General features: G+C 36.9%; 1 protein-coding gene across 1 annotated transcript; it reads left to right on the forward strand.

Annotated features, from left to right (window-relative positions):
* The first annotated feature begins 564 nt into the window (after window positions 1-564).
* Window positions 565-15,031, forward strand: LOC140152687 (uncharacterized). The gene is made up of 9 exons (XM_072175144.1): window positions 565-760; window positions 3,043-3,164; window positions 3,509-3,622; window positions 4,423-4,497; window positions 4,628-4,696; window positions 6,785-6,944; window positions 7,934-8,131; window positions 8,436-8,555; window positions 12,494-15,031. Exons 1-9 carry the CDS (start codon window positions 652-654, stop codon window positions 13,051-13,053), a joined length of 1,527 nt encoding a protein of 508 aa, XP_072031245.1. The 5' UTR covers window positions 565-651; the 3' UTR covers window positions 13,054-15,031.
* Window positions 15,032-15,049: the final 18 nt, after the last annotated feature.

A 15,049-nucleotide genomic window follows, 5' to 3' on the forward strand; every position in this document is an offset into this window, starting at 1 on the left:
TCATGGTGTAATGGGTTATTATTTTCCTCCCCATGTACATGATTTTCGCCGGGGGGATCTATTATATATCATAACTCAATAACTGCAATACGTATGGAAATAATATAAATGCAACCAGTGGCTTCCTTGACTCATTTCCTATAAGATCAATGTATATTACTCTGCAGAGATAAATTTTATTATTTAAGAAAAATAACTAAAACTGGAAAAATATGACCTAAAGGCTCCGACTCGCCTTAAGGTAAATGGTTATTGACATTTTTCTAAACTTTACTTTGCATTTTTCTATTTTATTTAGAACGTTCAACAAAGGATCCATAAATAATCTAAGCATACTATGGAAATAGATAACAATTAAAAAAACCGTTATGTCAAGGTCTTCCATTATTATCAAAAGGACTGATTTTAAACAAAATTATTACCATGACGGTGTATGATATAATCAGGCATTCTGGCTTTGACCTTAAAATCTTGCACACACACCACCAATTTGTTGAACCGTAGAATTTTTCAATAAAGGATTTTCGATCCCTTACGGGGCACATAATATCCCGTATGCGGAACTTAAAATAATGATAAAAATATAAATACAGCCATTGATATTTGAACAGTGCGTCTGAGACTGCGGATTGCACCTTTACTGGATTGAAAATGGCGGGTAGGATTCGTCTTACAAAACGGTCGTCTTCAGTGTCGAAAATAACGAATCGACTAAAGAGGTTACATAATTATTCAAGTTTAATTGAATATGAAAACGACGGTAAGTTGTAACAGTTCAATTCGTATCGTATAAGCATGTATGCAAGGGAAACCATGCATCAATATTGTTAAGGCATAGACAGTTAACTTAGGGGATGTGCAATAAGCATGTGTACCCCCGGGTTGTCAATTCTCAAAGTGGTCTGCCAAAAATTGCTTGCCCCCTCCTCCTCGCCTTTGGCCATGCCAAAAATCTTTGCCCCCTTTTTTTGACGTCACAAAATTTCTTTGCCATCTCCCCTTACCAATGCAAGATTTTTTGGAACCCAAAATTAAAACTTTAAATTGTCATTAATGCGAGCGCAGCGAGCAGGAAATTTTACATATTATTTGAACATGTTTTCGTACACCTTTATAGGGCGTAATATAGAAACGGTGCCCAAAATATCTGTGCCAAAAATCGCCCCCTTCGACCTGCTAAAAATAGCTTGTCCCCCCTTCAACCAGCCAAAACATGCTTGCCACCCCCCCCCTTTTTTTTGGACTGTAAAAAAAAATTGACCACCCCGGGGTACACATGATTATAGAGGTTATCCACGTTACTCATGTTTATGTGTGACTTCTAACAAGAGGCGCTGGTTCCCGTAGTATTCCTCATTCAAACCAATTCGATGCACGACCTCGGAGTTAATTGCATGACTTTGGCGGGCTATTTTAAAACAGCCATGGTTGCACATGCAGGTACTTCTTTTGAAAATCCTAAACAAGGTATAGCAGTCGCTGATAGGATATGCAGCTTTTAGAACACGGATAACCTCTATTGTTGTCAGCAAGGAGCTTATATAGAAAGGAGAAGAAATAGATTACGTAACGCATTGAAACCTTGTGCCGATTTGAAATCTGACAAGCTATTCATCGAAAGGTACCTTTTGTTTGGGACAAAGGGCTTCCGCCATTAAATCGGTAAGCTGACCCGACAGTGTATTAACGCTTTACCTAGCAGGCTACTGTCAATAAGTGATCAAATGCAAGTCGCGTGAAAGCGCTTAATGGAACGAAAAGTACCTATTGTTATACATAAACCCAAGGGTGTGATTGAGTAGCCGTAAGCACAAAAGGCACACATTAGCCGCTAATGCATAGTTCGTTGTCACCCCACTGACATTAGGTGCTTCATTTAAATAAATTGAATGCGCCTGCTGGATGATTACACATCAAGGCTGCCATAGTACAATAATGGTATTAAATAGCTACGTCCCGGGAGCTACGTATGCATGTAACATATAATAAGTATACCGGTATAGGCCTATATAAAAGTTGTTTTACAAATTGAGATTTTATTTTATTTTATTTTAAGAAGGAGAATGTCATAATCAGTGGCGTACTGAAGGGGGGCAGCTCTTCTGTGAGAGGTCTTGGGAGGGGATGAGGTTGGAGGAGGGGATATGAAGAATGAGAGGGGACTGGAGGAAGAGAGAAAGAGGAAGAAATAAAGAGAAATAAATAAATAGACGTAAATAAATAGAAAGGTAAGGAAAATGAGGGAGGGAGATAAGAAGAGGGAGTGAAGTACAGAGAAAGGAAAAGAAATGAATGACAAATAAATGTAGGCCTTATAATAATTATTATAGAAACTGAACACAGGCCCCCCCCCCACACACACACACATAGGCCTAACACTAATAGCACTATAGGCAGCCATTCGATGATACCAATGCCTTTATGCGTTACGTATTTAAAACGCCCAGTCAGATGTATTTTACACCTGCCAAGCACAAGTCACCCAATTTCGAAAATTGGACGTTGAATGTACACTCTCATGAATATTGATTGGCAACATTTTCCAATATGTCAGCGCTCAAATCGGACACAATAGAACAATAGACCATTCAGTGCGTTGGTTGTCAGTCTGAAATAGTGCAGGGATGAATGGTTTGTTGTATATACAGGCAAGATACGACGAGGCATTTCTGTTTGCATGGATGGCATGATGAAAGGACAGAATAAAGAGGAGAAAGTATTATCATTTCATTTCCATGCCAACAAAATAATATACAGTGCATAATAATTAAACAGAAATAATCTAAAACAATTCGGCATGGTAGATCTAGAGCCGACAGAGAAGCAATAATAGGTCAGACTCTTTGCCAAATTTTCTGAGTTTCACAGGAGTTACAAAATATATTAATCCTATAGGCGTTTAATATGGGAATGGGTGTTTCACGCATTCGAGTATTCACTACCTTGAATCAGTGAAACAACACAGAGCAAAACGGGACCAGAGCTACTTCAACAGCTACTTCGATAGAATTGAACCATTTTCTTATTTTCATATTTTTGCAGTCGCTAAAGACCTAATGACATGGGCATCCAACGAACCCAATTATAACATGGAAATGGTATTTTCTTGCTTAGCAGACTTGACTGACGCTCATACTAAATGCATTGAACAACAATGTGAAAAGGTAGGCACAACGGATAAATCGAATACATCTTTTGCGATTAAATCTGATCTCAATCGTGACTGGGGTCGATACAAGTTACCAAGAGTGTACGGCTCAGATTTGGCGTCAAAATGTCCAAAAGATCACTGATCCTTATAACTTGGGTTACCAGAATCATGCCAGAATATACCAGTTTACCGATGAAGGTCAAAGTTGCCAATCGTTACTTTTCACCCTAGATCAATTCCCGATTCTGATCATAAATTCCTTATCCAAATCCCATAGAGCCCAAGCGTAACCGTGCTATATAGTTAATCATCTATAGATAATGCTCATATTATTTGCCTTTTTATATAATTATGTAGCTCAGTGATTTCCGTCAAGTATTTAAAATGATAGGCAAAGAGGAAATTAAGCTGAGGGACATAGAGGAGACGCAGAAACAAGCTGATCATATGGTATCAAATCTGCAACTGAAGGTTTGTATTTCTTGCACTTCTTAACAGTCAGATCGCTAGCGAGTAATCCATTTGTTATTACCATACATATTTGAACGAGGGTTGTGAATATACTATGGCTATCATAAAATATGTACAATGATAAATTACCGTCAACACCAAAAAAATAGATCAGTACGCGAAGAACTTTTGCCAATTTTCTTACAGTAAATATGGTGATGTTATAACAGGCCGAAAATTTATCTTTTTTCCCTCAAAATTCTATATTTGCCCCAAATATGAATGAGACATAGGTTATAGAGTAAACTTATACTGTAGGAATTTGGTAACAATTGGATACTACACATGTATTTTGTCATAGTTTTAGTCGCCGCAGTGCGAGTTTTTATCCTTCAGATTCGCTCACACCATAAGACCCACTCACAATGTACACCAGGGTCTAGGTACAAAAAGAAACCCGTCCGTTATAGTCATCCTTACTGTTCAACAACCTGATAATTCTGGATTAATCTGAAATAAACATTTTGTTAATTGGAATTTGCTTTCTCACTTGACACCCTGTTCGTGAAAATCGAACAAGAATTGACCAAGATATGCGCCTCCAAACCCTCAAACCCCAAAATCAAAAGTTGCAATTTCAACGATTTTCAATGGGAACGCATCGTTGTATTGCACACAAGCACCACGAGTCAATCAATAAAGCACACAATGTAACACGCACAATTGAATCGTTACAATTGCCGCTTTTGATTTTTCATTTTAACGTGACTATAAATCATGATATATCTGCATGTTCACTGATTTCTTTCACTTGAATCCAGGTGGCGAGAGAAAGTAGGAGTCAAAACCCCGCCAATTTTGACAGTGCCAAAGCGACCAGGGCAAAACTAGAAGATGTGAGTCAAATTCATTCTCCATTTGAAAATATCAAAATAACAACATAATTCAATTTTTATTATACAAATATAAATCTAAATTTATCATTTACAACATAATTTGATCTATTCATTTTTTTTTCAATTACAGGCAGTAAATAATGCAGAGACTAAACAAAAATACCTTGAAAAAAGTAAAGAAGATTTTGAGCAATTAAAGGTGAGTTATAATACAAAGGTTCGAATTAAGGGTAGACGAGGTATTGTTGGTCGAAGCAACCTAAAAATCGATTTTCATTATCTAGATCAATATATTATTGAAAATTAACACCTTGATGTTTTGCAAAAGTTCATTCTACAAATCGTATACTTTGCAAACTTGCTTAATTTATTGTTGTTAATGAGTTATGTACGTTTTACAAAAGTGTTGTTGTTTCAGCCCTCTTTACAACGTAACTCAAGAACCGCAGCACCTATAAAAGTATATCTGTGATATTTTAATTCTTCTACACGCTCGCTATGAATTGAGTTACAATGTATGGAGGTTTTGGCTATGTAAACATGAAATTATTATCAAATCAATGTTCGGAGGTATTCAAATATTCAATCGTATTGTCTTGGGAAGATAAAATAATACACCAGAGCAGTCTTGTATATACACCAAAGAATTTACCGCAAATCAAATTATTTTATTTTCTAATTTAAACATGCAATATGCACTATTATTGTAATAAAATTCCTTTAAAAGGAAGGCCAGCCTCAATGCAGAAGAGGTCTTGTAAATAGTTTGGGTCACCGTGAAAGGCATTTTTAGGATCACGCTTACATCCATGTTACATGACGGTCCACCAAAACATCAATGGTGAGAGCATGAAACAGCAAAAAACATCAACTCCTATAACTCCTGTCAACTCTTTAATTCATTACTCCAAATTGTTCTGTATTTTTGTCTTTACTGCTTTTTACCCGGTACCCATGCTTATTATTAAAATCTTATATTATTTCGCAATGTATAATTTACTATAAAGTAGATAGTGGCAAGCACATGATAAAGGACTGATCATTCACTACAATCTTCACTTTTAAACTATATTGTTTGAATGTGTTGATTGTTAGTCCGAAACTCCTGCAAAGCTATGGACATGGCATCTTACCTAGGGCCTACTCCATTCTGTAATAGTCTGCATTGTGTGTTTTCTCAGTCTTCAATCATTTTGTTGAATGTAATTTTATGAATCAAATAAAAAAGATAGAAAGTGGCCTCACTTTAGTTATGTGTCATTTTACAGTATTTATAATTTATAAAGTAAGACAATAATTTATTTATTTTCTATAAGTGCATGTCAAAATATGGGATATATTGTTCAATATTATAGCTAGCCCCTAAAAACTTTATTTTCCATCGGATTGTTCTCGTTGAAAAGACAAAACTGATGTTAAAGATAGCAATAATATCATCAATAACATTTTGAGTCATTTTTATCCATAATAAGATACAGGATATGATAGATAATTACTTTGACTTCAATGTGGTCCATATAATGAAGATTTTGATTCTACAACATTATTAGATCTGTTATCAACATATCAATTATGCACTCACAGGCAACCAAACATCATGCTATGCTCAGTAGTCCACTGATATGACCTCGTTCCAGTGATCATTCCCCGCTAATTACTAATTGTTGTGCTGATTGCTGAACAAGTTTATGTTTATATGTGTAGGCCTAACCTATGATAACTTTTTAAGTCATAATTAATTCAAACATAACTTTGGCAATACTCAATCGTTTTCGTTCGTTGAAACGGCAAAACATACTTTCTTTTCCTTGCAAATCGAATTAGCATATAATTCATACCAATAGAAGAAGGCTATAATCTTAGCTAATCTTTAGTGTACACAAATCCCATCTAAGAATTAGATACCAGCCCTATGGGCTGGCGAAAACAAAATAGTTTAACATCAACTAGAAACTGCAACCATATGAGGTATTCACTGGAACTTTAATATCTGCAGTTCAATTTTTGAACCCCAAATTCTCGGTGAGTGGGTCCGATGCTCTCGGTATACCCATTCCGTAAATTCTAGAATATAAAGCCGCACCTCCAATAGAAGTCACCATAAAAAGTATAAAGATTCAGATGTTAAAGTGAAGAGGAAAATATATCATGTACGTACGCTAACCAAACCAACACGATAACAAATATACACAAGATTCTACGTAATTATTCATGAATAAAATAATACTCATATTCAAAAAAATATTAATCACATACCAAACATTTACCTATTACTCCCTTTTACCAGGCCAAGAGTATCCGTAATGCATTGATCAATTTCAATAATGACTACATCCGTATCTTATCCGATATGTTGACGATATACAAGACAAGAACGACAATCAGTGAACTGCTGGGCGAAATGCCGGTCTATACGATGAAAGAATTGGAACCAAATTTAGTAGATGGTGAGTAAATCAGTCATTGAAAATATTTGATACAATAATAAAAAAGGAAGGTTTCGCTGGAACAAAATGTTTTTAAAAAGCACAAGCAAAACATAAGGAATAAAATGAGCACCAACACGCATTTTCATCGATAAGTGTAAAAGATATTAAATCATAAAGCGAGTCGCAGGAAGCAGTGGAGTAATTAAATCTTTAGTTGAAATTAGTGAGGTTTTAAGGTTTACATAACAAAATGTGGAACAAAGACTGCAAGAAAAATATAGAAAAATGGCAGAAAAAACAATGTTCGTGTTAGGGGTGTATGGATTTCATGTTCAATTGGAATAGCCCATTAAGGGCAATTGTTAAGGAGCAATTTAATGAAAGTAAGGTTCTGTTTTCCTTAATTCTGGAATACTTTTTATAGCATATCTTACAACGAAGGAACTCCAACATTGCAATAGCGACAATTCACCTCACCTAGACTGTTTCATCCTCTGTAGTATGAAGTCCTCTTCACGAATTTTCCATTTCTGTCTGTCTTGCGCATCCCTTGCCCAAGTGGTGCCTGTATATGCTGTTAAGTCATCTCGCCATCTTCGTCTTTGCCATGTTTGCCTTCCTCTTCTACGCTTTCCTGTTCTTGGTTGCCATTCGGTGACTCTTTTTGTTCATCTGTTGTCGTTTTTCTTGCCACGTGTCCTGCTCATCTCCATTTTGCTTCACCAATCCTTTCCATGATGTCTTTGACTGAAAGTTTACTTCTTATGTCACTATAATCTGTCACGTAAAGTTATGTTTAGCATGCGTCTTTCCATGGCTCGCTGTGTCGTGGTGAATGTTTGTTCCAGATCTTTAGTTGTCGACTAGGTTTCAGCGCCGTAAGTCATGGTCGTTGATCGTACATACGCCTCCTCAATGTCATTGGTAGATTTTTATCACAAAGGATGTCTTTGCATCTGCCAAAACAATTCATTGTAATTTGAATGAACATACCACTCTCTTTACAGGTAATCGCGTTGTAAAGGAGACCCTTGATGCACTAAATATGGAACTACCAATGCGAAGGTCCTCATTTGACAGGTGGCAGATTCACCGATTCAAATTCACGGTGCGATCAGCCCCACCATCACCGACTATACACGCACACAAGGCTCACCATGCCTTACGGTCAAGAACTCCGCCTCCTACGCGACCGCCTCCGCAACGTAAGTATCCCACACCCCCACCCGTTTGTTCTAATACGCACCACATTTTGCTACATTCCACTTAATATTGAGTTAAACATTTGTGTTTTTTTTAACAAATAAAGAGTGATTTGATAATTGGCCTACACACTCCTGCAGCCACGCTGTAACCATTTGTATACAATTTATTTGTTAATTAATTAGGTCTATATGGCTAAGAAAGCTAGGTTGCTGCATTGCTTTCTAGAGTTATGTTAAAAAGAGTCCAACTACAGCATTCTCTTTGTTGAAAATATTATGTCACACTTGTCTTATTTGACAACAGCTTCAACTACAGACCAATTCATCACTTCGACACAAGATGATGAATATGACAGCTTTAGCTCTGATGAAGATTGTGATTACATCGAACCTGTACAGGAAGAGACCGATGGATTATGTCAGGGTAAATCTTTTTAAAATATTTATTTGTATATAGGCATTCACCACTGGTCACCGTTTGAAGCATGAAGTGATTACAGAAACCGCGGCTTTTGACAATGTCCAAGCCGCAGCTTATATTCCAGAATTAACGGTAGGATTGATTTGATACAAGAATGTATCGCACCATGCACCACCAACCATGAAAATATTGGAACGAGTCAGTCCGGTATCACACCACTCCACGCCATACATAAATTCTGCCAGTCACATTTCCCCAATATGAAATTTTTTTAAAGTAAAATTTTAATTTTAATTTTACTTCATCAAAGTTTGGCGGAGGCGGGGTTCGAACCCACGGCGGCGGACTGCTTTGGATACACTATGAACCCAGCGCCTTAGACCACTCGGCTACCTGTCTTCTTGGAATTAATTTGAAACTTATTGGAAGATATAATCGCAACTTCAACATAGGCCTACCACGTGACAAGCAAAGGCAGAAAACGTACCATATTTTGGCATTTTATTTGCCTAAAAACATTTATGTGTATTATTAGCACTCAATTATTGTTAACTGCGTGTTTATACAAAAAAATCCAATAATGAACATGATAACTGGGCGTCTGTATGGACAATACATTATATCGATTTTGACACGTGCTTGTGTCTCAGTACATTTCCATGGTCAGTAAAATACTATAGAGGAAAACCTACCATTTTCTTGTATACACGTTCGATGTTTTTATCAATTACATAAAAATTCCATTTTAGACCCCAAATGTTTTTTCAGGAAATAAAAGATTAGATTACCATAAAAACGAAACAGTAATCTTTTGCCGGGTCTAATGTAATATTCACATAGGATTTTCAACGTTTTTTCTATCCTTATTCTTGCTCAATTAAAAAAATATTTTGGCGTATATAAAATTGAAATAAAATTCTCTGCTTCTTAAACGACATCAAATGTGCCACAATTGGGTATCACGAATCGTTATATATGATGTGCAGTTAATATTCATATTTTCTTTTATACAGAGGATGCTTCAGTTTTGACAGGAAAAATATTATCTTGAAAACCCTCTCACTCGGTTATTTTAAAAGGTAACCACGCTTCCCTAGAATGTGCAATAAATTAGCATTAAAATTTTTCTTATTCTAACAGCAAGCGTTTCTAGAATGTATTTTGGCGAAATGTGGTGTAGTCCGGTATATACCAGAGTTTAATGTACACCCCCCCATGACTCTACCAAACCAATTTTTTAGCTTCCTTGTATGGCCCTATAACACATTCAAAAATAATTTCCGGCACTCAAGCCATATTCAAGGTCAATGGTCAACACATTGGTCAAATTTCGGTTTAAAAGCACACCAAATTATTTCCATCATTTCAAGCATTCATAAAATGTAAAGCTTGACCTACCTGCGACCAGAGAAGATGAGAAAAGTCGTTCTTGAGTTATAAGCAAAAAGGTCAAATCTTGGGAGGTGGTCAGTTTTTTGGCCACACAAGGGTCAAAAATTAAAATGCTTTGATTTCAACGAAAATACTCTCAAAATGCTCGTCCTGTGACAACAAGTCAAATAAGGAATAGTTGTAACCATGTTGGATGTTTCACTACCTAGGAAACATCACAAAATAGGTCACGGTAGTGGTCAATAGGCTGCAATGGGGATTTACCTTTTTTGCCCAATAAACAAAACATTTTATACAGTGAAAATAATTCCTTTTTTTACTTGTTTTTACATGACGAGCATTTTGAGCCCATATGCGTTGAAATCGGAGCATATTAGAATGGCCAAGTGGACCAAAAAACGTGTAAGATTATACGTGTAACCTTACACGTGTAATATGGCATCTTACACGGGTAAGATTGCATCTTATACGTATAAGAGCGCATCTTAGAATCTAGCAGGTTACTTGAATTGACGAATCATATATAAAGAACCCATGTTTAAACCCCAACTAACCAATCATCTTACGCGTATTCATCTTCGACCAATGAAATCTCTCGCCATAGCATTTCTTACACACGTTAGAATTGCCTATTAGGGATGGACGGTATTCTAATTTGACTAGTACATACGACGAGCGTCGAATAATCTCAGTCTCGATATGACGTGTTTCTTTCGAGCTCGCATTTTAATTGATTTTTCACGCCTTTTACCGAGAAAATGGACATACCAATCTTCTCTGGACTAGGCCAGAAACTCCAACGAGTGCTCCAGGCTCTTGACATTGGCAATCTTGAGACCCCATGGACTTTAAAGGAAAACCGAGGTAAAATCTACCTGGATATTTGCTGGTCAAAATTTCCCGCGGCAAAGGTCATCCAGCCCACCTGTTCGACAACAACCAATGAGGTGGAACCAACCAGCTCAAAGCGTAAAAACTCAAATCAACAAGGCGTGGACAAATGCACTAACGCATGGAAATCCAACAATAACCCAGTGAATTCCCACGATTTGCCATCTCTGAACAAAAAGACAAAGAAGAAGAAATCTCCATCAACCCAGAAACGGGATAAACAGAGACTTGCCAAATGGCTAGCATCTAAGCGGAGCTCGAAAATCGACACCAGTTCAGTTGCTCAGCAGGTTGGCAGTCCCAGTGTTTCAACAGAACCAGAGAAACAACAACCTGCTGTTGAACCAGCACCTGAGCTTGGAACCCAGGCTAAGAAACTGGAAGTAATTGCGAACCCTGTTTTTGAGATTAATACTAGCGTGCAACAACTTCTTCTTCACCTCCCAGCCACTCTGAACAGCACCCCAAGCCAAAACAAACCAAGGCTAAAACAAAATGTGATGTCTGTTCAGATTTGGATTGTACAGATTTAGCATGCATTGACAATGAACAACACAGACAATTGGTCTTAAAGAAAATCGCCCATTGTTTCAACCCTGACTGTAAGATTCCAGCTTCTGAAGCTCCCGGAGGTCTTAAAAAGTGTACGCGTTGCTTAATTGCAAAATACTGCAGCAGGGCATGCCAGACCAAAGACTGGAAATCGCATAAAAACAACTGTGAATTTTAAACTCGTTTGCACCTTTTTGATGTTCTGCACCTTGTATGTTGTGATCTTCAATGTAGTTTGCCTTCGGATTCACCAGGAACTCCTGCCCCGAGACAGCCTTTTGCAGTGGTCCCGCAGTGCATTTGTTTTTTGGTTGAAGACGTCGCGTCTTAGTTTTTGTGCAGTGTGACTCACCAAATTATTTTTGACTTTTAATGCTTCAAGTATAGTACTCACCGGGAGTACTCACTGACTGTAATATTGTGTACTTTTGCGATTTGCTGAACTTATTGTTAGATAGCTGCATGTTTACTGTGTGACTGCTTTTTACCCAATTGTAGCTTTTTGTACTTTGTTCTAATTGTTGTGAACTTTATAATATTTTGATTACCCTGTTATCAGGGGTGCGCCTACATAAAGGCGGGAGTTACGATCTACTACTACTACTACTACGAAGGTAGATTTCGCAAACGTGATCATTTTACTTTCACCTCTTTAAATTAATTGATATTGAGTACAAATTGACTCCAGATAGCTCAGATAACCAGAAAGTGAGATAAATCGGGCTAATTACCATGACTGTCCATCAATCGGACATAGTTTTGGTATACAATACCGGACATTGGCACTCATACAAATATAGAAAATGCCTTGTTTATGATGTTGATGTTGGTGACGAGCTCTACTTATCCTCGTTACGCCGCCAATAATATCGCGTATCGTCTATCACTAAATTCAAAATCTTACACGTATAAGAAGTCGTGGGTCTTACAAATCTAAAAACGTCTTTACATATTATTGGTCGAAGTTTGCAACGAGTAAGATGATTGGATGTTTGTGTGGCCAAAACAACTAATACTCCGAAAGTAGTCAGGCATTTATTCAGAACTCGTCGATGCGCTGTCATCAAGTTAACCTTTTAAAATAAATCTTATATTTTACTCCGTAGATGAAATGGAAACTGGATATATTTTACCTATAGCCACGAGTCCTCAAGATACCAGATTCCCACCAGGTTACGATACTGCACTCGCATTTGAATACCCATCGTCACCCCCGCCTCCACCACCAGGATCAATATCAAATGGAACTGATGTTAAGACTTTCCCCGAAGACCCTATATACACAGCACCTCATAGTCATAAGCTCTTGCCGGCACGCCCTACTAATAGTGGAGGAGGTGTAAGCTTTGAGGACGCAAGAAGCCGTTTGCGAAATATAATAACCAATCAGGGTAACTCTGGTAACAACTCTGCAAATAGAGAACACTCACCTTCTAGACCACAGGGCAGAAGTAGAGACCCATTACCGTCTAGTCCAGTGAGGTCGCCGTCGCCTTCTAGATTCAACGGATATGCCAAGAACGGCAGGGATCAGGGCTCCTCCAGGCCACAGGCATTAATGCCGCCTCTCCGTGATAAACCAGGACAAGCCAACCAATCACAGATAAACAAGGTAAATGACGATTGTGATGACGATGAAGCTATATATGCAAATGTACCCGATTGAACATGTCGAATAATTTCATGCTCTTTGTGGTGTCATTTTGTACTTTCTTAATAAGGCAAACACTATAGAATACATGGAATAGTCAGATGAAGGCCAGTATATTATATAATGTATTATTATTTGACACATTCAATTACACGTGTATGTGGAGGGAAGGGCTGCCGCACCCTAATATTATTCAATTGCACGTGTATGTGTAGGGAGGCGCTGCCGCACCCTAATATTATGACTTATTTGGGAATAGCACATCTATCTATAAAATACGGACAAACAAACCGTGCAGACATTACAGTGGATGTCAATTCGCTGTAGAAGAAGTGATGTAACAGGATTAATTACCATAGCAATAGGTGAAAACAATTATTTGTTCATGTATTCGCCGTAGAAGTGACGTAACAATCGGATTAACTACCATAGCAATAGAGGAAAACCATTTTTGAATAGATCGCATTACAACGTTCACGCGGTACCTATGCATTGAACCATCGATGTCAAAGAATTAATGCTGATCACTCGCATAAGGGATTCTATTATGCTCGGACCTGTAAGATAAGTATCTTTAACAAGATTGGGGTGGGGGTTTGAGAGAGTTTAGAACTGATGATGACAATCTTCACTTCCACTGCTGGCCAGTTGGAATATGATTTAAAACATCTTGGTATGTAGGTAACTGTTATGATGGGGAAAGTAACGAATAATTGAATACATGAATACAAAACCCACCCAAGTCCATACTTTGGCCAAATTGAGTTAAGCATGGTAAATTGTTGCTATACATAGGCCTGTAACATGTATGAAAGAACAACTCAAATTCATCCTCTGTGTCTATTGAATATGTGAAAAATAGCATGCATGAAAGAACCACCCAAGTCTAGGATTTGAGTCTTGTAACACATTGATTGAAATCCAGTATGTCTAAAAGTCCACTTGTAACACATTCATTGCTGGAAAGTGACTTTTGCAAAAAAACGGGTTTCATCAAGGAAAGTGTGTGGTTTATATTACATGGCAGTATGCTTATCAACATTATACATACTTGTGTGCTTTATTTTGTATTATCTTACTAGTGGTAATCTCATTCCAACATTGAAATGAACCCCCACGAAGTCCCTGAAATGCTAATCGTCATACCTAATACAGTTTAACCGACTCAGTTACACGTAAAACTTACCATATTGACCAGTTAAATCTAACTGAAGGAATTAAAATGATACACATGTATCTTTTTCCTCAAAACCACTTCCCATGGACTTGGGTGGGTTTTGAATTCATGTATTCTATTGTATTAGACCTAGTCCATGTTTTTATAAATCTGTGTAAATATAATTCAGATATGTTATTATGTAAATGTACTAACTAGTGCAAAATACTCTTGCGAATATAGTTTAAATAATTGTATTTTATTAATTATTGCAATTATATGAATATCAAAGGTATAATTTATGAATGCTAGTGCTATGACATGAAGGAATATATGTAGATAACTCAGTGGCATTTTGTATTGTTCAATTCTTACGATTATGGCTAGATTCTTTTATATAGCATGTACGGTAAAATATGTGGATATAAGGTAAGCCTATTCCACTGGTATTATGATAGTCACAGTGAACCCATGCATGAATAATTTGCAGTTAGTTCAACATGAACACAATACCCTGATTTATCATTATTGTAATAGGAACATAATAGTCAAGTTTAAGGGTATAATAAAATACATGCATACAATCATTTCTGAAATAAATACTAAAAATATAAAGCACACAGAGATTATTTGTACTGTATCATTTTATTTCTTTTTTTTATGTGCAAACATATCTTGTGTATATTAGATTTTAGGGAAATATAAGATATTAGGGAATAGAATGTACTCCATTCTATGGGGTGGTCATGAATAAATACTGGTGGTGTTTCACTTCTTTGAAGCATTTAAGAAGGCAACTTCAACGGGACTTGAATGAAGAAAAAATAATTAAACAATTGCATAATTATTGCTTCA

Source organism: Amphiura filiformis, chromosome 5 (genome assembly GCF_039555335.1).
Source record: "Amphiura filiformis chromosome 5, Afil_fr2py, whole genome shotgun sequence".
NCBI classification, from domain to species: Eukaryota; Metazoa; Echinodermata; class Ophiuroidea; order Amphilepidida; family Amphiuridae; genus Amphiura; species Amphiura filiformis.

Coding starts and splice junctions, on each gene's coding strand:
- LOC140152687 (XM_072175144.1), top strand. CDS start 652: ATGGCGGGTAGGATTCGTCTTACAAAACGGTCGTCTTCAGTGTCGAAA. Junction 761..3,042: donor AATTGAATATGAAAACGACG/GTAAGTTGTAAC, acceptor ATATTTTTGCAG/TCGCTAAAGACCTAATGACA. Junction 3,623..4,422: donor TATCAAATCTGCAACTGAAG/GTTTGTATTTCT, acceptor ACTTGAATCCAG/GTGGCGAGAGAAAGTAGGAG.